At 38.4% G+C, this 19,334-nt stretch overlaps 4 protein-coding genes and 1 long non-coding RNA gene across 7 annotated transcripts; 4 read left to right on the top strand and 1 right to left on the bottom strand.

Moving 5' to 3' along the window:
- Nucleotides 1,603-3,284, top strand: LOC104745521 (serine/arginine repetitive matrix protein 2-like). The gene has a single exon (XM_010466781.1). It carries the CDS (start codon nt 1,802-1,804, stop codon nt 2,996-2,998), a length of 1,197 nt encoding a protein of 398 aa, XP_010465083.1. The 5' UTR covers nt 1,603-1,801; the 3' UTR covers nt 2,999-3,284.
- On the top strand, nt 6,684-7,446 carry LOC109129074. Its single transcript, XR_002035382.1, has 2 exons — nt 6,684-6,790; nt 7,203-7,446. It is a non-coding gene; the product is annotated as an uncharacterized LOC109129074 (long non-coding RNA).
- Nucleotides 7,520-7,924, bottom strand: LOC109129071. Its single transcript, XM_019236661.1, has one exon. It carries the CDS (start codon nt 7,873-7,875, stop codon nt 7,618-7,620), a length of 258 nt encoding a protein of 85 aa, XP_019092206.1. The 5' UTR covers nt 7,876-7,924; the 3' UTR covers nt 7,520-7,617.
- Nucleotides 8,207-8,988, top strand: LOC104745519. Its single transcript, XM_010466777.2, has 2 exons — nt 8,207-8,799; nt 8,881-8,988. Exon 1 carries the CDS (start codon nt 8,373-8,375, stop codon nt 8,790-8,792), a length of 420 nt encoding a protein of 139 aa, XP_010465079.1. The 5' UTR covers nt 8,207-8,372; the 3' UTR covers nt 8,793-8,799; nt 8,881-8,988.
- Nucleotides 8,938-12,001, top strand: LOC104745520. Of its 3 annotated transcripts, none has more exons than XM_010466778.1 (7): nt 8,938-9,027; nt 9,480-9,620; nt 9,773-10,172; nt 10,260-10,409; nt 10,496-10,736; nt 10,818-11,318; nt 11,402-12,001. In XM_010466778.1, the coding sequence occupies exons 3-7, from the start codon at nt 9,774-9,776 to the stop codon at nt 11,797-11,799; spliced, it is 1,689 nt and encodes a 562-aa protein (XP_010465080.1). In that variant the 5' UTR covers nt 8,938-9,027; nt 9,480-9,620; nt 9,773; the 3' UTR covers nt 11,800-12,001. The 3 variants fall into 3 exon arrangements, with proteins under 3 accessions (XP_010465080.1, XP_010465081.1, XP_010465082.1); XM_010466779.1 differs by having other exon boundaries at nt 9,707-10,172; XM_010466780.1 differs by having other exon boundaries at nt 8,944-9,027; nt 9,480-9,573.

Genomic DNA, 19,334 nt, shown 5'->3' with positions numbered 1-19,334 from the left:
AGTAACATAAATAAAATTTTCAAATAGTAAAAATGATACTATAACTTTGTATTAGTAATAATGTTATTATTCAAATTTTGACCCAAAAATGATCAATTCCAAAATTTAGAATGGGTTAATGAGTGTTAGAATGGAAGTAAGATTTTAATACATGATGGAGTAAAAAAATTATGTAATTGTATTTATAAAATTCTAAAAAAAAAGAAATTGAACAGCCCTAACGAAAGAGGATGGTGAAGGTGGAACCTATATATCGTCGGGTCGATTGCTGGATGACGTTCCTCACCGCGATTTCTCGGCAATCTTGGAGATTCACCATTGTTACCAAACCCTAATTGCTTGTGCGATAAATTTTTCTTATTTTACAAAACAACCCTCAACTTTGTTTCGCTTAGTGATTCTCTCCCGTAAACTTTTTTTTACCAGCAAAAGTTGTATTTATAATATGGATGAAACAGCCATCGTACCGAAGTAATATAATATGGATGTAACCTTCCCTTTTCCTCCTTCAAGTTTACAGATTTTCTTGTTTGTAATATAGTATCGAGATTTTTTTTTGTTTTTGGCTGTGTGAAAATAAAAGAGACACAGTGTACTGTAAATCAACAGGCCATATTAATTCCATGGTTGTTTTTGGCATCTTTAATTCCATAGCTGTTTTTGTTCTGAGCATTGAATATTAAAATGATGTACGATATGATTCGTGTTGCCACAAAAACAGTAAATATTTGTCTGAACAAGCAAAAGTACACAGAAGTAATATCGAGTCGGACCATTTATAGTTTTACGACTAAAGTCACGTTTCGTTATGGGCCAAAACTTTACGACATTGAGTTATCTGGTGCTGTCATTTGTAATTAAGTTGAGGTGAATCGGTAAATCTATGGAAGCGATGAACCTATCGTGCCAACTTAATTATGGGAGATAAAACAAAAATTATAATCTTTGACTTGCCTAAATTTCAATCCATGCTTTTCATTTTATTCTGAAGGAAAGACAAAAATAATAATCCATTTCGTTTTCGTTTAATGTACCTTTTTGAATGAAATTTGTCTATTCTATTGGATTGGATGTAACATAAATCTTTTGGAGAATGTGGGTGTGACCGTGTGAGTGTGAGGTACAACAGTCCATACAAAATGCTCCAATATGTTAGACACAGATATTAACTTGTAAAATTGGAAATTCCGAAGTATAATTGACAAAATATTCATCATTCCATCTAAAAAAATCCATAGAAACAGAGTCTCGAGTCTATAAGTTACAATAATTTTATTTGATATTTTTAAAAATAATAAAAATTCCTTACCAGATGTAACATATTTTAAACGCGCGTGTACTTATGAATAGACTCGATTGTACTGTACGTGGTATTCGAATTGACCATACATATACCAATGGACTGATCAAGTAGTATATGTTTCTCATATATACGAGGAAAAATCTAAAATGAATCGAATATTTCCCTAAATTTTCATCTTGAAAGAGTTCAGTATCTTTGCAAAATATCTAACATTCAATATCGTTTCCATACAAGGATGAAATAATATAACCAAACAATTTGTTTTGTTTGGTTAAATTCAAACCCGACCCGAATCTTTACCCAAAAGCGAGTGAATGAAGTTATAAAAAACACGTGTCTGTGTTTAGACGTGAGAATCTAAAGCTGAGCTGTATAAATTGCTTGTCTCTGTCATTGCCACTTCTCTACAAACCCTAAAGAGAAGAGACCGCCAAAAAAATAAAAAAATAAAACTATTTTTTCTTTCTCTCTCTCTGTCTCTCTCGATATCGACGGTAAATGGCGTCGGGTTGCGTTAAAAATGTTGGTACTTCGGCGAGTCACTCTTGGACGAGTTCCTCCAAAATGTCATTGACCCGTGAATCTCAACCGTTGGATCCGCAGATGGAAGATCTTGCGGACGACTTTGAGTTTCTTCTCGAAGATCCCGTCACAATGCTGTCCGCCGACGAGCTTTTCTCCGACGGGAAGCTAGTCCCGCTTAAGTTTTCCGGCGTGACTAATTCGGAAGAGAAGCCTATGGCTATAATAACAACGTCGGCGGTTAACACAACTGTGAAACCATGCCGAAGAATAGAGATGGAGATCTCAACCGGAGTCGCTGATCCTTATCTCTTCTCTCCAAGAGCTCCTCGTTGCACTGTGAGATGGCGTGAGCTTCTAGGTCTTAAGAGACTCGCTAAAACGCAAGAAGAAGCGTCAGCTTCGTCTTCATCGTCACGTTTGTCTTCTTCTTCTCCAAACCCGAAAACGGCATCGTTTAGACATTTTCTCAACCGAGGTTCCAAATCCACCGCTCAACCACCGTCTCCTCCGCCGTTAGGAAAAGACTCAGACGTCTTGGAGTCATCGTCAACGTCGATCTCCTCCTCACGTCTCTCACTCTCGTCGTCTTCTTCCTCCGGTCACGAGCTCGACGACCTTCCAAGACTATCTCTAGATCTTGACAACAACAAACCCGGAACACCAAACCCCTTCGCTCGGTCACGTGCCCACCACCACCACCACTTACGTAACCCGAACCAACCGAGGAAGCCAAGACGTCACACACAGGCTGATGAATCGACAGAGAGTAGTATCGAGTCAAGGGGAATGACTGTAACGGCTGATAGTCCAAGACTCAATGCTTCAGGGAAGATCGTGTTTCATGGACTAGAGAGAAGCTCAAGTAGTCCCGGTAACTTCACCGGAGGACCAAGGATGAAGCTTCACCATGGCATGCCGAGATCTCACTCTGCTAATGTCAGAATCACTCCTGTTCTCAATGTTCCTGTCTCTTCTCTCCGTAGCGGACCTAAGTCAGGTCTCTTCTTCGGCCAGCTTTTCGCTTCTTCTTCTTCTTCTTCTTCTTCTTCTTCTTCTTCTTCCTCGTCATCGTCTTCGTATTCGTCGTCTGGAAACAGAGCACAGTTACAGAGCATCAACACGAAGAACCGTACAAATCGAACCAGACTTGAACCGACCAGTGAACTGTAAGAACCGAACCGAATTCTAATTGTACCGGCTTTATTAGTTTTGTTATTGGGGCTGTTTCGTTAGATGAGATTATATTTGGGGTCAGAATGTAAATAAGGTGAAGTATTTGAATTTTTTTTTGTTTTGATGTTGAGGCTCTTCTACGTAGAGCGGGTTGTTCGATACCCAAAGTGAGTCAGTCACATTAATTACTGTAGCGAGAGTGAGAAGTGCTTCCCATGTTCAGAGATCGATTCCGAAAGATATTAACCACATGCTTAGATAATATAAACAAGTTTTTGACTCATTAGCACAGTGTACTTTATCATCAAATTAATTTTGTATTTACACTTTAGAGAGCGACAGCTTTTGTTTCTCTTTTGCTATATACTATAGTTTTTTACACAATTAATAAGTAATGATTTTGCATGTTAATAGAGAGACACAATCCAAAATGCAAATCCTCTCCGTATCGGCTTACTGGCTTAGTTAGTTCATCTACTACACCGGTTTAATTATTTTAATCAGTGTCAACTTAATTAGTGTAATAATTTAAGGATAAAGAGACAGCTTTTTCTTGTTGGCTCAGATTAAGAATTACTAGAGATCTCTATTTATAAATCGTGTAGATATGTGACTTCAAGCTTTGATTGGATAATAATAGTAATAACTGAATTTGTTTATGAAGTATGAAGAAAAGAAAACAACATTGTATTTCTGGTTAAAGTTATGAAATCATAAAATTTAAACCAAAAAGAAGAAACCAAAATTAAAAACAAACTGAAGGGTAAAATGGTGAATGATTTAAAGCGTGAAGAAAGATGTCAGTAATTTTCTCGAGTAAAATGAATTTGGCTCCAATAATTTATCTTTTCAAAATATTTTACGTACATGCATAAATAAATAGAAAGACTACATCACAAATAAAAGTTGCTGGTCGTTCTCGAACACTGTGTTTTCAATCCCGTCCGTTGGATTATTCCTTCGTCCTCACCTCAATTTAGTGACCACAATAATATAAATCCATTTACAGTTAGACACACACATCACATAAAAGAACAAGTTTATGTTTATCATTTGTTGGCTAAACTAATACATCGACAACAAGTTATATTTCTCAAACTTTTTTTTAACCTACGATATGTTTACAGAGTGGTTGGCTTTTTTTTACATCTTATAAAGAGTTTTTTTGCACAACTATGTAAACATTTTCTAAATAACCTCATATTTATATGACTTATAAGTTGTGTTTGATATATAAGTTTTTAGAGTTGTTTTGTTTGATGCACCATTCAGTGTCAGTATTTCAAAAAATAAATACTCATATAAATTTGTGTCAAGTTTTGTTATTGGTTGGTGACAAACTAACCATATAACAAGTCTAGTAGTAATTACTTAATATGTAGAAATGTTTTTAGAAAGATTTTGATTCAAACTTTCAACCGAGATTGTAAACATAAAAGATAATGATAAAAGATTACATAGCTAAAGCATGAAATTTGCTGTATCCCTTTATTATTTTGTTAAGTTCTTGATTTAATTTTCAGTATGCTATAAAACAAAACAGAGTCCAAAAACAAAATCTGCGGTGGTCTTTTTGACCGGTCTCGAATTTATGAGGACCCATCGTCCTCTTGCCAATTATTTGGATTTGGGACGTACAACATATAAAAACAGTGTTAGACACTGATTACTACATTTTTCTTTTTTCAATCACTGAACCACATATTTAAATTAAATTTTTTTTCGTTAAAGTTTTTCAACCACATATTACTACAATTTACTCACGAATTTCAAGGGATGTTTTCTCTAACGAGTCGCCTTCAATCCAAATGGTGTAGAATAATTGAATTGGCTAGATATTTATGCTTTAACGAGTTAAAAAGTAACACACTAACACTGATCGATTTTATAGATTTTTTTATAGTTTACTTACATAAATATATTGTTGTTATGTATTATAAACTTGTAAACATAAAACAAATATAAAATTAGAACTAATGAATCATCTATACAACTTAATAAAGCCTAAAAAAACCCGACAGAAGTAGGAATTTTTTTTCTTCTATATACATATATATATATATATATGTGCTGTAACTAAACCTATTTCATATGGGGTTCTTGTAGGCTTGTAGCATTTTTGGGATTACTCGATCAATAAGACATTCTAGCAGAACATGTAGATTTTAAATCAACTAGAACAAATATACTAGCTGATTCATTTGAATCCTGAGACAAATGTGTAAAAAGGAAAAAAAAAATAGTGGTAAAAAACACTTTTGAAAAATAAATAATATATTTAACAAATTAAAAGTAAAATAATATAACTTATAAGGATAGAAAAGTTAGAGTAAGAGGTGGGGAAAATGAAGAAGAGAACGTGATGCTTCCCAGTCTTGCGCCCTCTGATAGATTCTCTATCTCTTATTTGATTCTCATGATGCTTTTATTCATATGTCTCTTTGTTCTTTCTATATATATTTCCACATTCATATTTATTGTTTATACCGGGATAACGAGCCACGACAAGTGGCCTTAGCAGGAAAGGCCGACAAGAAAGGAGGAATTAGTTAGGAATAGATAACCGAGTTTAGTACGTCAAATGGACATTATTAACATGTCATAAGTCTTCACATTTCATAGGACAAAATAATCCACAGATAAAACTAATTTGAAAAACCCTATAAACCTACGTCTTGTTGTTTATGCTAGGCAGGCTTGTTCAGTCATGAAACTTTTAACTCTCGGATTTTGTTGCATGTGTGAGTTAATAATATAAGAAGGCATATAATAAGAACAATGAATTCGATTGTAGAAAAGAATCGACAATAGTGTATATGTATATGTAATGTATAAATATATAAATCACAATTATGCAAACAGAATTGAAAATGTTATGTTACACATTAATAATGCTCGTGACGACAAACACCCACTCTATACAAATTGATACAATGCACGTCCTTATCCTAAATTCCTAATTTGGCAACAATTGCTATAGTGTAGATAGTGTGATAAAAGACACAGCTAGGATGCTATAATGCAGAAAATGGTAATAATACCATTGCAATAAATCATGTTGGTGGTAGTCCCTCTCGTTTGACCATATTATATATGTGTTTATGAGCATGGAACATCTCTCTCACTCTATCTCCTCTCTCTTCTCTCTTCTATAGTTGAATTGGCATTAAGTGAAGGTGAATGTGAATGGAACAAGGGGACATACATATTGGCTGCAGAAAAAAGAGAGGGCAGCTTGAGCTGTGTTCTTAGCTGTTCGTTACAGTGAACCAAATGCGACATAAGTATAATTTAATAGTGTACTATTTTACTTACTTTTATAAAAAAAAGAGCACAGAAAGCAGCAAACATACAAAAATCAAGTATGAATTTATGTACATACTATATGTGCGATTGCAATGGGCAACAATAATGAGGACATATATGAGTTTGCATCACTGTTAAAGTCAAAATTGGAAGTATGTGTTGATGGGTAAGAAGAAGAAGCAGCACTTTTGTTTTCTATTGTCTTATTCTCTCTCACAATCTCGCTGTACTATATACATCATCTATGTACTTTTTCTTCTTCTTTGTTCTTTTTCTTTAATCTCCTTTACTAACAACTTAATCCAATAATCTCAAGTCCGTTACATGGGCCTTAAGTTTTTAGGCCCATTAAAAAAATATCACGGCCTTATCAAATTTTGAGTAAGTGGGGAAACCCTAGCTATATATTTGGGAGACTCTTCTCTTCCGTAAAGTGGAGAGAAAGACGGCGAACGAAACGACGATTGCAAGATGAGAGCCAAGGTTTGATCATTTCCTCTGTGATGTTTCTTAGATTCTTCGATTTACAGATTGTTTATTTGTATGATATTGCTGCTCTATAGATCTCATTGTCATTTTTTTACTCTCTATTGAATTGGTTCTTTTACATATTTAGAGCAAATCTAACTTCCTACGTTATTGAATTGGTTACTGAGTTGTTAGACGCAAAAGTAGGTTTGAAATAAATTGGTAATCTCTGGTTTTTGCTTTGCTTATCGATTCCAATGCGATCTACTTAGATGAGTGATGATTTTGTTCCATAATATCAACTTGGTTATGTTATTGTTCATACAAGTTTGTAGAAGCTTTTGATCATTATTAGGAATTCTTAGTCTTGATGATACTGTCATTGCTTGTGGTGTATTAATTTGTTATTGAACATTATCTTGGACAGTGGAAGAAGAAGCGTATGAGGAGACTAAAGAGGAAGCGCCGAAAGATGAGACAGCGATCTAAGTAGTTCAATCAAGGGACTTGTCTCTAAATCTATCTCTATTATGTAATCCTACCTTTATCTAGTTTCTTGACTTTGAAGCAGCAGTTTATCGAATCAGTATTTTGAACCTTTTGTGATCTTTTGCTTTTAAGCTTTTGAACTATCTCAGTCCCTGTATTTCATAACTTGGTTCATTCCTTTATATTCTAGATGCAGTGCTGGCTAAACATAGTTTTGTTTCTGAGCAATTTGACAAGTTTGTTTGAGGTTAGAGATTCAACTTTAAGAACATGCTTAAGTCTGTTTTTATTTAGAGAACATCATATGTCTAAAGATCTCGAACATAACAAACCCATATAACTACACTGTTGGTTCAACGGCGACTATCATCTGTTCGTGTTCCGGGGACATCTTTGACGTCACGTTGCATCTGTGTTTGGCCGCCAGAGACTGACTGGCCTTTGCCCTGTTCGATCCTTTGAGCACTTGAGAACAGCTCTACAGGCTCGGACTCTGCAATCTTGCCTCCCTCTAATGGTGTCCCGTGTTTGTAGCTTACACGAATTGGTTCATCTTCCGATAGCTTTGCTTGAGCCGTTGCGTACTCTATATCGTCCTTGTTCTTTGCCATTTTTAGATTTTTAGGTATCACGAGTGGGACACATGAGACGAGATGTCGTATATAAAAGGAGACAGGTTCGACGTGTCCCTTTCCGGAGTTTCGTGCTGGCTTTTATATCTTGTTCTTCGTTTCTCTTTGCTTGACACGTTCTCTCTAAATTGCAATGCCAACACATGCAATTTCTTTGTGTGCAAGTATATAATTTGGTGGATAAGATGAAAACCGTACAGAAATAATAATGATAATGATACTATTTTGGTTGTACATGTACCTGAACGAGAAAAGTAATCTTCAAGCTTATGACTTAAGTGAAAAAAAATTAGTCACAAACCCTCATTATAAATTAAATGGTTAAGAATTGAGAGACGTAGCACCTAACCTTCTCTCGCTCCTCTTTTAATACTCTTTTCTCTCTTTGTGAGTATGTTTCAAGTATCTTCTTGAAACAGCAAAATAAAAAGAGAGATTGAGAGAGGGAGAGATAAAGGAGAGCTCTAATAGATACAATGATGAAGAGGATGAGGTTGATGATGATGCTAAGGAGATGCAAGAGCGTGTCCACACAATTTGGACGTTCATTTTCTTACACAAGTCTCAGATCCCAATCGGCCAGGAGAGATAACCAAGACCATCTCCATGACGTCGACCAAGGCCCTACACCGTCCTTGTACCAGACAGTGTTGGTTGGACGTACGGAGAAACCTTACTTGATCAGTAAGCAACACCTGAATCACCCTCTGCTCAACGCCCTCGTAGAGAAGCAACAGAGATACGAAGAAGACGATAATGAAGATGGAAGTTGTATAATCACTGTGAAATGTGAGGTCGTTTTGTTCGACCATCTTCTGTGGATGCTCGAAAACGGAGACCAGAGTCACATATTGGAGTCTCTAGATGACTTTGCCCATCTCTATCTCTCACCTTGATTTGGAGGTTTCCACTTGCTTATCGTTTTTCCGTATTAAAACTTTAAATCCTTGTTCTTTTCCCTTGAAATGTAAAGATTACCAACAGGTGACAGGTTAGTGACTTCTGTTGGTGAAATAACAAGACATCTTACCAAAGTGTGTTGTTTATACGTTTTTTGCTGTGCGTCACATTTCCAAAATCCAAATTATGGCACATACTCGTCGTACAAACAAATTAAACCATTACTTTGTGGTAAGTTTCGTCAAAACAATAAAGATTTTGATAACGAACCTGTCTATTCTTAATTACTCGAAGATTTGTTTTCTTGGGTTACACTTACATGTTTTAGAAGTGCAAAGAAATCAGCAAATATACACAATGGCCCAAAATGAGGTTCAAAGCTAATGAAACATAAAGTTGCCATAAACAAAGATGTCTAAATCAGAACCAGAAAATCTTTAAGGTTTCTGACATGAAAGCACTAACCCATAATTAAATCACATCCAAAACAAAAGTGCTTTATTTTTAAGTTCCTACAAAGAAAAAGTTGCAAACTTTCGAAAACTTTACCCATAAAGATAGAAGTTTTGATTTTTTTTTTTTTTTTTTTTTTTTTTTTTTTTTTTTTTTTTTTTTTTTNTTAAGCTTAAAAAAATAGAAAAGCTCTTAACTTTACTCTGTTCATGTGCCATTGAACTAAACAGAGGAACACTTATGGCCGCGGTTCGTTTACTGCTTCAACTACGATTTCCGCAGTTGCAGAGACATCATCGCACATCCTTCGAAACCGAGTTTTGGGTATTGAGTAACTTATCGTGAGAATTCAAGAAACCATATTTTCTCCGGTTAGTATGTGGTAGTCTTAGTGTTCGTCTCTCGGATCAATTTTTTTGGAATTAGTCTTCCTTAGTTTCTCTGATTACTTGTGTAGATGTGATTACCCATTAACCCGAATATAAAATAGGCGTGATTTTTTTGTGATTACTCCGGTGTTTAGAATGCATCAGTATGGGTCAACCGGTCAACACTGCGAGTTCACGGCGGCGTCTTACTTCTCTTGGCCGACTTCAAGCAGGCTGAGCAACGCTGCGGAGGAAAGAGCTAACTATTTCTCAAACTTGCAGAAGGAGGAGGATGATGATGATGATGATGATGAGGTTTCTCCTTTACCAGCCTCTACAGAGCCTAAAGGGCCACGAGCCACCACTTTGCTCGAGCTCATGACTATTAGAGCCTTCCACAGTAAGATCTTGCGTTGTTACAGTCTTGGAACTGCTATAGGGTTTAGGATCCGGAGAGGGGTTCTTACTGATATCCCGGCGATTATTGTGTTTGTGTCTCGGAAAGTGCATAAGCAATGGCTTAGCCCTCTTCAGTGTCTTCCTACTGCTCTTGAGGTACAACATTGAATTTCAAAAGTTTTGTTGGTATTGGAATGGAAGTTGTGTGGTTTGTGAATTTGTGACTTTTGGGGTTTGAATCAGGGAGCAGGAGGGATATGGTGTGATGTGGATGTGGTGGAGTTTTCTTATTTTGGAGAACCTGATCATCAGCCCACTCCTAAACAGACATTTACCACTGACATTGTTGATCATCTCCAAGGGTCTGATCCTTTCATTGGATCAGGCTCTCAGGTATAATCACTCATTGTAATCTGGTGTTGTGGAAACGATTGAAAAGTCCATAACTTTGTGATTGTCTTGCTGCTAACCTCAATCAGGTGGCAAGCCAAGAGACTTGTGGGACTTTGGGGGCAATAGTGAGGAGTCAGACCGGAGGTAGACAAGTTGGATTTGTGACTAACCGCCATGTTGCTGTTAACTTAGACTACCCGAGCCAGAAGATGTTTCATCCTCTCCCTCCAGCCCTCGGCCCTGGTGTCTACCTTGGAGCAGTCGAGAGAGCTACTTCCTTCATCACTGACGATCTCTGGTTTGGCATTTTTGCTGGCACCAATCCAGGTTTAGAAACATCATAGTTTTTTGAGTTTTAGCATCAAAGAAGCAGCAACTTCCTCGCAATAACTTTACCTTATTTTGCAGAGACGTTTGTGAGAGCAGACGGTGCATTCATCCCCTTTGCAGACGACTATGACTTGTCACGAGTAACGACATCTGTCAAAGGTGGAGTTGGAGAGATTGGAGAAGTGAAAGCCATAGAGCTGCAGTCTCCAGTTGGCAGTTTAGTGGGTAAACAGGTGGTGAAAGTCGGGAGAAGCTCTGGCTTGACTACAGGAACAGTGCTGGCTTACGCACTGGAGTACAATGATGAGAAAGGAGTCTGCTTCCTCACTGATTTTCTTGTTGTTGGGGAGAACCATCGCAGTCCGTTTGACCTTGAGGGAGACAGTGGAAGTCTCATAGTGATGAAAGGAGAGGAGATCGCAAGGCCCATTGGGATCATATGGGGAGGCACTGGAAGCCGTGGGAGGCTGAAACTGAAGGTAGGGGAGTGTCCAGAGAGCTGGACCACTGGTGTAGATCTGGGCAGGCTTCTTACACATCTACAGCTTGATCTCATCACCACTGATGAAGGGTTAAAGGGTAATGATTCCTTGATCCTTTTCTTTTACTTTTTCAAGGACTTGAGCATGTAAAAGAACCGAATTGTTGTTGTATTTGTTCAGCGGCTGTGCGGGAACAACGAGCAGCCTCAACAACGGGGATGAGCTCAATGGTTTCAGACTCATCACCTCCGTATGTGAATCTCAAGAAAGAGAAGAGAAGCCCAGAAGAGAAGTTAGAGGCATCATTAGGACCTCTTCAAGTCCAACATATTGATCTTGAAGAGAGAATGGAAACAAAAGGAGGTACTCCTAGTGTGGAACACCAGTTCATGCCGACCTTCAGTGGTCAATGTTCCGCTTCTGCTTGGCCTGAGGCTGTTAGGGAGGATATTGTTGTCAGCCTTACGAATGGTGGTGGCTGCGATGGGGATTTATGTGTTGGACTGCGTTTAGGGGACGATGGAGCTAAACGCAGACGCACTCAAGTGACCATGGAAAGAATGAGACCCGCCGAATAGATTAAAAAGAAAAGGCTAACCAACTTTGAAGATTGGTCCTCCTCTCTCTTCCCACAACATCCGTTGGAGATTTAGATTGGATATGTTGTCAATATACCCCCTTTGTGTTGTCTACTTCATGTAATGCAACCGAACAACGAGGCACCATTGATTAACGAAAAATTGCAGTTTGTGTTTTCTAAACAAATTGCTATCTTCCACAGCTTAGTAAAGATCATAATCCAAGATTTTTTTTGTTTTACAATTTTTGTTATTGTATCAGTCAATTTATTTTCCCCAAAAACACATGTAGCAATTAAATCTTTAAGTAGCTCAAAAGTTCAAAGCGTACTAAGGGGTTTAAGAGAGGTTTTTAGATCGGATTGTGATCTAAGACTAGAGAAACCTTGTAGACTACGAAAACAATACAAGCGAATACATGAAAGGAACAAGAAAATTGATACAGAACCGTACGTGTGGGTGGCACGTGAGAAGAAATCAAATAAAAGTGGCTTATCTCAAGCGCTACACGTGGAGGGTCGAGATTATGCGGCTATGAGGCCGTTGAGAGAAACATTAAAACTGTGTGATTGTTTCATTTTCATTTTTTCATCGTTGAATCTTATCAGAAAATTTGTAAAACTCTCTAAAAAGATACTTGCTGGGTTTCTCCCATTTTGGGAGCTGGCTTATTGATTCAGTGTTTCATGAATACTCAATCAATTGTTATTTGATTCTACTGGTTTGTTGTGCGATTGTGGATTTGTTTGTATCAAAGGTATCAGAGCAAAGACGATTCTCGGATCAAGATGGTGGGTACTAGATCTCAAGCTGGTGATGCGATGAAGGCAGAAACGGTGGTTCCGGAGACGGAGGATGATTTGTTGGAAGAGAGAATGTCGAGGTTGGAAGCTAGGGTTGACGAACAGCATCAGGAGACTCTACAACGTTTTACGGAGCTGTACGAGCTGCTGAGGCGTGTGACAACTCAACCAGCGTTGGATGCGTCGGTCAAGGGGAAATCGGTACAGATCTCGCCGGAGGTTTCTCCGAAAGCGAAACCAGAAGGATCGGTGTTTTCTCCAACCGTAGCTGAAGGATCTGGGCTCAGGGAAGCGAGGAGAGATGTTCGATCTGAACATGTAAGAAATGAGGCTCAGTATTACTATGGTGGGGTTACTAGGTTGGGAAAAATCGACTTTCCTCGTTTTGATGGATCGCGGATTAAAGAATGGTTGTTTAAGGCTGAGGAATTTTTTGGAATTGATTTCACTCCGAATGATATGAAAGTGAAAACAGCTGCAATTCATTTTGATGGACACGCAGCGGCTTGGCATCACTCGTTCATACAAACTGGGATTGGATTGGAAGTTTTATATGATTGGAGGAGTTATGTGATGTTGTTAAAGGAACAGTTTGAAGATGTTTGTGATGATCTGATGGCTGAGCTCAAGCAACTACAAGAAACTGATGGAATTGTGGATTATCACCAAAAGTTCACTCTGATTAAGATAAGGCTGAATCTATCAGAAGCATATTTGGTGAGCGTGTTTTTAGCAGGATTACGGTTGGACACACAGATGCACGTGAGGATGTTCCAGCCAATGACGGTGCGCCATTGCTTCTTGTTAGGCAGGTTGTACGAAAAGGCACACCCAAAGAAGCCTCCTCATACAGCTTGGTCTCCTAAACAGAGCATGGTTAGCAAAGGTAGTAGCGAAATGGAAGTTAAAGCTGATCAGGGAGGAAGAACTCGTTCAAAGCACAGGGGAATCCAGCTAAAAAGCTATCTCAACAAGAAATGAGTGAAAGGAGAGCTAAAGACCTTTGTTATTTCTGTGATGAGAAGTATACCCCAGAACATTACTTAGTCCATAAAAAGACTCAGTTATTTCGCATGGATGTCGAGGAAGAATTTGAAGATGCGTTGGAGGAGTTGGGAGAAGAAGATGAAACCAATATGCCACGTATTTCAGTCAATGCAGTTTCAGGTATTTCGGACTACAAAACCATGAGGGTGAAAGGAACTTGTGAGAAGAAGATCATTTTTATGTTGGTGGATTCAGGTTCGACTCACAATTTTGTGGATCCGCGAGTAGCAGCACGGTTGGGGTGTGTGGTAGAATCTGCTGGTCTCACTCGAGTGTCTGTGGCTGATGGTAGGAAACTGAGAGTGGAGGGAACGGTCAAGAACTTCAAGTGGAAGCTCAACTCAACTCAGTTTCAATCAGATGTCTTGCTTATACCACTTCAGGGAATTGATATGGTGCTTGGGATTCAATGGCTAGAGACGTTGGGCATCATTAACTGGGATTTCTTGAATTTGGAGATGAGGTTCAAGTACAACAAGCAACGGGTGTTACTGAATGGCATCAAAAAGGGGTCAGTTCGAGACGTCAAGGCACAAAAATTGAAGAAGTTGCAGGAGGAACAGGCCCAATTCGCGATGGTTTGTGTGCAAGAAACCAAGGCAGGAGAAGAGCTTACTGCTTGTACACTTAGTGCTATGTCTTGCGACACTAAAGAAGAGACAATTGTGGGGGACATTGTCCATGAGTTTCCAGATGTGTTTGCTGAGCCAACTGAACTGCCCCCGTTCAGGGATAGTCATGATCACAGAATCAAGTTGATGGAAGGTTCTAATCCAGTTAACCAACGACCATATTGTTATGCGTTACATCAGAAGAATGAGATTGACAAAATTGTGGAAGAGATGTTAACTGGTGGCACCATTCAGATCAGTTCAAGCCCATATGCTTCACCTGTGGTTTTGGTTAAGAAGAAGGATGGGACGTGGCGTCTATGTGTTGACTACAGAGAGCTCAACGGTATGACGGTGAAGGATAGATTTCCGATCCCTCTCATTGAGGACCTCATGGATGAGCTTGGTGGATCTACGGTGTATTCCAAGATCGACTTACATGCGGGTTATCATCAAGTGCGTATGACACCATCAGACATTCATAAGACAGCGTTCAAAACTCATAGTGGACACTATGAGTATTTGGTGATGCCTTTTGGCCTCACAAACGCACCCGCTACTTTTCAGAGCTTGATGAACTCGGTATTCAAGGCATTTCTGAGGAAATTTGTCCTTGTTTTCTTTGATGATATTCTAATTTACAGTTCATCCATTGAAGAACATATGAAGCATCTCCAGAGTGTTTTTGAAGTTATGAGGTCACACAAATTGTTTGCTAAGATGAGCAAATGTGCTTTTGCGGTGACTAGGGTGGAGTATCTTGGTCATTTCATTAGCAAGGAAGGTATTGCTACTGACCCAGCGAAGATACAAGCAGTAATGGATTGGCCTACGCCTAGTACTGTGAAGCAAGTGCGAGGTTTTTTGGGGCTTGCGGGTTATTATCGGAGGTTTATCAGGGGTTTCGGTGTTATTGCGGCTCCATTGCATGCTTTAACAAAACATGATGCATTTGACTGGAATGAAAAGGCACAGTGTGCATTTCAGGATCTTAAGGTTGCGTTGTGTCAAGCTCCGGTTCTGGCATTACCCTTATTTGATAAGCCGTTTGTGGTGGAGACTGATGCATGTGGTCAGGGAATTGGCGCCGTGCTTATGCAGGATGGTCATCCATTGGCGTTTATAAGTAGACAACTGAAAGGGAGGCAGCTTCATCTCTCAATCTACGAAAAAGAGCTTTTGGCGGTCATATTTGCAGTCCGGAAATGGCGACATTACCTGTTATCAAAGCATTTTGTTATCAAGACTGACCAGCGAAGCTTGAAGTATCTGTTAGAGCAGCGGTTAAACACACCAATTCAGCAGCAATGGCTTCCCAAGTTATTAGAGTTTGATTATGAGATCCAATACAGACAAGGTAAGGAGAACATTGTTGCGGATGCCTTGTCTCGCGTGGAGGGGTCAGAAGTGTTGAATATGGCAATGTCGACTGTAGAATGTGATTTAATGCGAGACATTCAAGCAGGATATGCTGTAGATAAAGATATTCAGGACATTATCAAGTTGTTGGAGCAGAAACCAGATTCAAAGAAGCATTACTCATGGAGTCAGAACATACTGAGACGTAAAAATAAGATTGTGATTCCAGCTGTTGTGTCTTTGAAGAAGACGATACTGGAGTGGCTACATTGTTCCGGAGTTGGTGGTCATTCAGGTCGAGAGGTGACTCATCAGCGAGTAAAGGGGTTGTTCTATTGGCGAGGATGGTGAAGGACATCCAAGCTTTCATTCGGGGCTGTGTTGTTTGTCAACAGTGTAAAAGTGATAATGCAGCTTCTCCCGGACTGCTTCAACCTTTACCCATTCCGGAGGTTATTTGGAGTGATGTGTCAATGGACTTCATTGACGGTTTGCCGGATTCAGCTGGCAAGACGGTTATTATGGTGGTAGTCGACCGTTTGAGCAAAGCTGCCCATTTTATTGCATTGTCACACCCATATAGTGCTTTGTCAGTTGCTCAGGCTTATTTGGATAACGTTTTCAAACTTCATGGTTGCCCAACATCGATTGTGAGTGATAGGGATGCGGTATTCACCAGTGAGTTTTGGAAAGAGTTTTTCACGTTGCAGGGTGTTTCCTTGAAGATGTCAAGTGCTTATCATCCTCAAAGCGATGGCCAGACTGAAGTGGTCAACAGGTGTCTCGAGAATTACTTGCGTTGTATGTGTCATGCTCATCCGCATTTGTGGTGTAAGTGGCTGGCTTTGGCTGAGTATTGGTATAATACCAATTACCATACTTCTACCACTATGACACCATTTGAAGCGGTGTATGGTCGAGCACCCCCTGTTCATCTTCCGTATCTTCCTGGTGAAAGTAAAGTAGCTGTGGTTGCTCGTTCGTTGCAAGAGAGGGAAAACATGTTGCAGTTTCTGAAGTTCCATTTGCTCCGAGCCCAGCACAGGATGAAACAATTTGCTGATCAGCACCGTACGGAGAGGGTGTTTGCGATTGGAGATTATGTGTATGTTAAATTGCAGCCTTATCGTCAGAAGTCAGTGGTCTCTAGGGCGAATCAGAAGCTCTCCCCTAGGTATTATGGTCCCTATAAGATTCTTGACAAGGTTGGAGCTGTGGCTTACAAGCTGGAACTGCCATCCTCTTCTTTCGTCCATCCGGTCTTTCATGTTTCACAGTTGCGTGTTCTTGTTGGTAATGTTCATACGTCTACTTAGTTACCAACCGTAATGCCGGAGGTGTTTGTTAAGGAACCTGAGTTGATTGTGGAACGCAAGATGGTGAACCGCCAAGGACGAGCAGCTACTAAGGTTTTGGTGAAGTGGGTTGGGGAACCATTGGAGGAGGCTACTTGGGAGTTTTTGTTTGACCTTCAGAAGAAGTTTCCGGAGTTTGGTGTTTGAAACCTTGAGGTCAAGGTTCTGTTAGGAGGGGAAGTTGTGATACAGAACCGTACGTGTGGGTGGCACGTGAGAAGAAATCAAATAAATCAAATAAAAGTGGCTTATCTCAAGCGCTACACGTGGAGGGTCGAGATTATGCGGCTATGAGGCCGTTGAGAGAAACATTAAAACTGTGTGATTGTTTCATTTTCATTTTTTCATCGTTGAATCTTATCAGAAAATTTGTAAAACTCTCTAAAAAGATACTTGCTGGGTTTCTCCCATTTTGGGAGCTGGCTTATTGATTCAGTGTTTCATGAATACTCAATCAATTGTTATTTGATTCTACTGGTTTGTTGTGCGATTGTGGATTTGTTTGTATCAAAAATCTGTAAAGTTGAAGGAGGAAAGGGAAGGTTACATCGATCCTCATCAATGTCGAATCTCGCAAGGGATTTTTCGTATGGTCGACGCGTTAGTTAATAAGGTCGACGACCACTTGGTGTGTAGTGTGGTTTTGATGATCGTATAAACTTTAAAAACGGAAAATTTTTTTTAAAAAAAATTGATGATTTGTATTATATTGTCAACAAATTACAAACTTAAAAATATACTGGCTAGTGAAAAAGTAGGTTATTATAACATATTAGACAAAAAAAAAAAAAAAAAAATTTGATGATTTGTATTATATTATCAACAAATTTCAAACTTAAGATACTTGAAAAAGTCGGTAGTTACAACATATTAAAAAAAAATAATAATAATAATAAATAAGGTCGAGCAACAAAAAAAAAAATAAATAAAGGTCGGTTAATACAATCTTTGTCAAAACAATTCGCTGTTTCATCCATATTATAAATACAACATTTGCTGGTTAAAAAAAGTTTATAGGAGAGAATCACTAAAGCAAAAAAAAAGCTGAGGTTTTTTTTGTAAAATAAGAAAAAGTTATCACGCAAGCAATTAGGATTTGGTAACAATAGCGAATCTCCAAGATTGCCGAGAAATCGCGGTGAGGCACGTCATCCAGCGATCGACCCGACGATTTCTGACGGCCGGCGAAGTCCTCAGTATATATAGATTCCACCTTCGCCATCCTCTTCTGTTATCAGGAAACGACGGTGAGCGTCCTGGGCCTCTTCCGAGGGAAGAAGGGCTGTTCTTTTTTGATGCATGTCTCTACAAAGACGAGTACGTATGGGACTCGGTGCAAGGTTTGTTCAATTTTTTTTATGTTTAGAATTTTATAAATACAATTACATAAATTATTATTTTTTATTCCACCATGCATTAAAATCTTACTTCCATTCTAAAACTCATTAACCCATTCTAAATTTTAGAATTGATAATTTTTGGGTTAAAATTTGAATAATAACATTATTACTAATACAAAGTCATAGTATTATTTTTACTATTTGAAAAATTTATTTATGTTTAATTCGTTTTTATTTAATAAAAAATTATGTAATTTATCATAATTTAATGTGATTTTAGTGGAACTGACTAACTTTATAGCCTACTCAATTAATGAAAGAAAATATATGGTTTTAAAACGTGTATTAAGATTTATAAAATTACATAAAGGCATAATCATTATTATGTATTTAAACTATTTCATTTTTCATCCAAGATATGGTTTTTATTATGATATTTTATTATTATTATAAAATTGTGTGTGTTTGTTCACTTTAAAGGATGAAAAACAAATTAAATAAATTGTAGGAAAATTGTTTAAAGTAGATCTATCAAATATTATTTATTTATTAGTAAATGTGTAACATCCGCAAACCAAAAATTGGTTTTTGGGGATGGGTGTCGATCGACACCAAGGGGGTGTCGGTCGACACCACTTATTTTTCGGTTCGATCAGAATGAGTTTTTAATCGATTTGGTTCGGTTTGGTTTAAGGAAACCATTGAACCGGGTCTTTAAAGGAAGGAAACGACCTAGGTCGTGTTCCAGAGGTTGTGGTCGCCGTTTTTGTTTGAAAAAGAGGAAAAGAGAGAAAACAAGTGTTCTTGAGATTGTGAGTGAGATTGGGAGATTTCTTGGCTGTTCTTGAGAGATTGGAGGCTGGGAAGGTGCTAGAAGCTTGCTAGGAGTGAGGGATTCGTCCTTATTGGTCAGAAACTTCCTGCAAAGAGGTGAGTGCATGACCATGGCTTATCTAAGCTAAGATCTCTAGATTCTATGTGATTTGGTGCTTATGTGGTTGTTTCTTTGAGTTCTCTATG

This window comes from Camelina sativa, chromosome 15, assembly GCF_000633955.1.
Source record: "Camelina sativa cultivar DH55 chromosome 15, Cs, whole genome shotgun sequence".
NCBI lineage: Eukaryota > Viridiplantae > Streptophyta > Magnoliopsida > Brassicales > Brassicaceae > Camelina > Camelina sativa.
Note: the sequence above shows the minus strand (reverse complement) of the source record. Positions and strands in the feature narration are given on the sequence as shown.

What these genes read in the sequence shown, in the direction of transcription:
- LOC104745521 (XM_010466781.1), top strand. Translation starts at nt 1,802, where the DNA reads ATGGCGTCGGGTTGCGTTAAAAATGTTGGTACTTCGGCGAGTCACTCT.
- LOC109129071 (XM_019236661.1), bottom strand. Translation starts at nt 7,875, where the DNA reads ATGGCAAAGAACAAGGACGATATAGAGTACGCAACGGCTCAAGCAAAG.
- LOC104745520 (XM_010466778.1), top strand. Translation starts at nt 9,774, where the DNA reads ATGCATCAGTATGGGTCAACCGGTCAACACTGCGAGTTCACGGCGGCG. An exon ending in TCATTGGATCAGGCTCTCAG is followed by an intron (nt 10,410 to 10,495) that starts GTATAATCACTC and finishes AACCTCAATCAG; the next exon opens with GTGGCAAGCCAAGAGACTTG. An exon ending in CACTGATGAAGGGTTAAAGG is followed by an intron (nt 11,319 to 11,401) that starts GTAATGATTCCT and finishes GTATTTGTTCAG; the next exon opens with CGGCTGTGCGGGAACAACGA.
- LOC104745519 (XM_010466777.2), top strand. Translation starts at nt 8,373, where the DNA reads ATGATGAAGAGGATGAGGTTGATGATGATGCTAAGGAGATGCAAGAGC.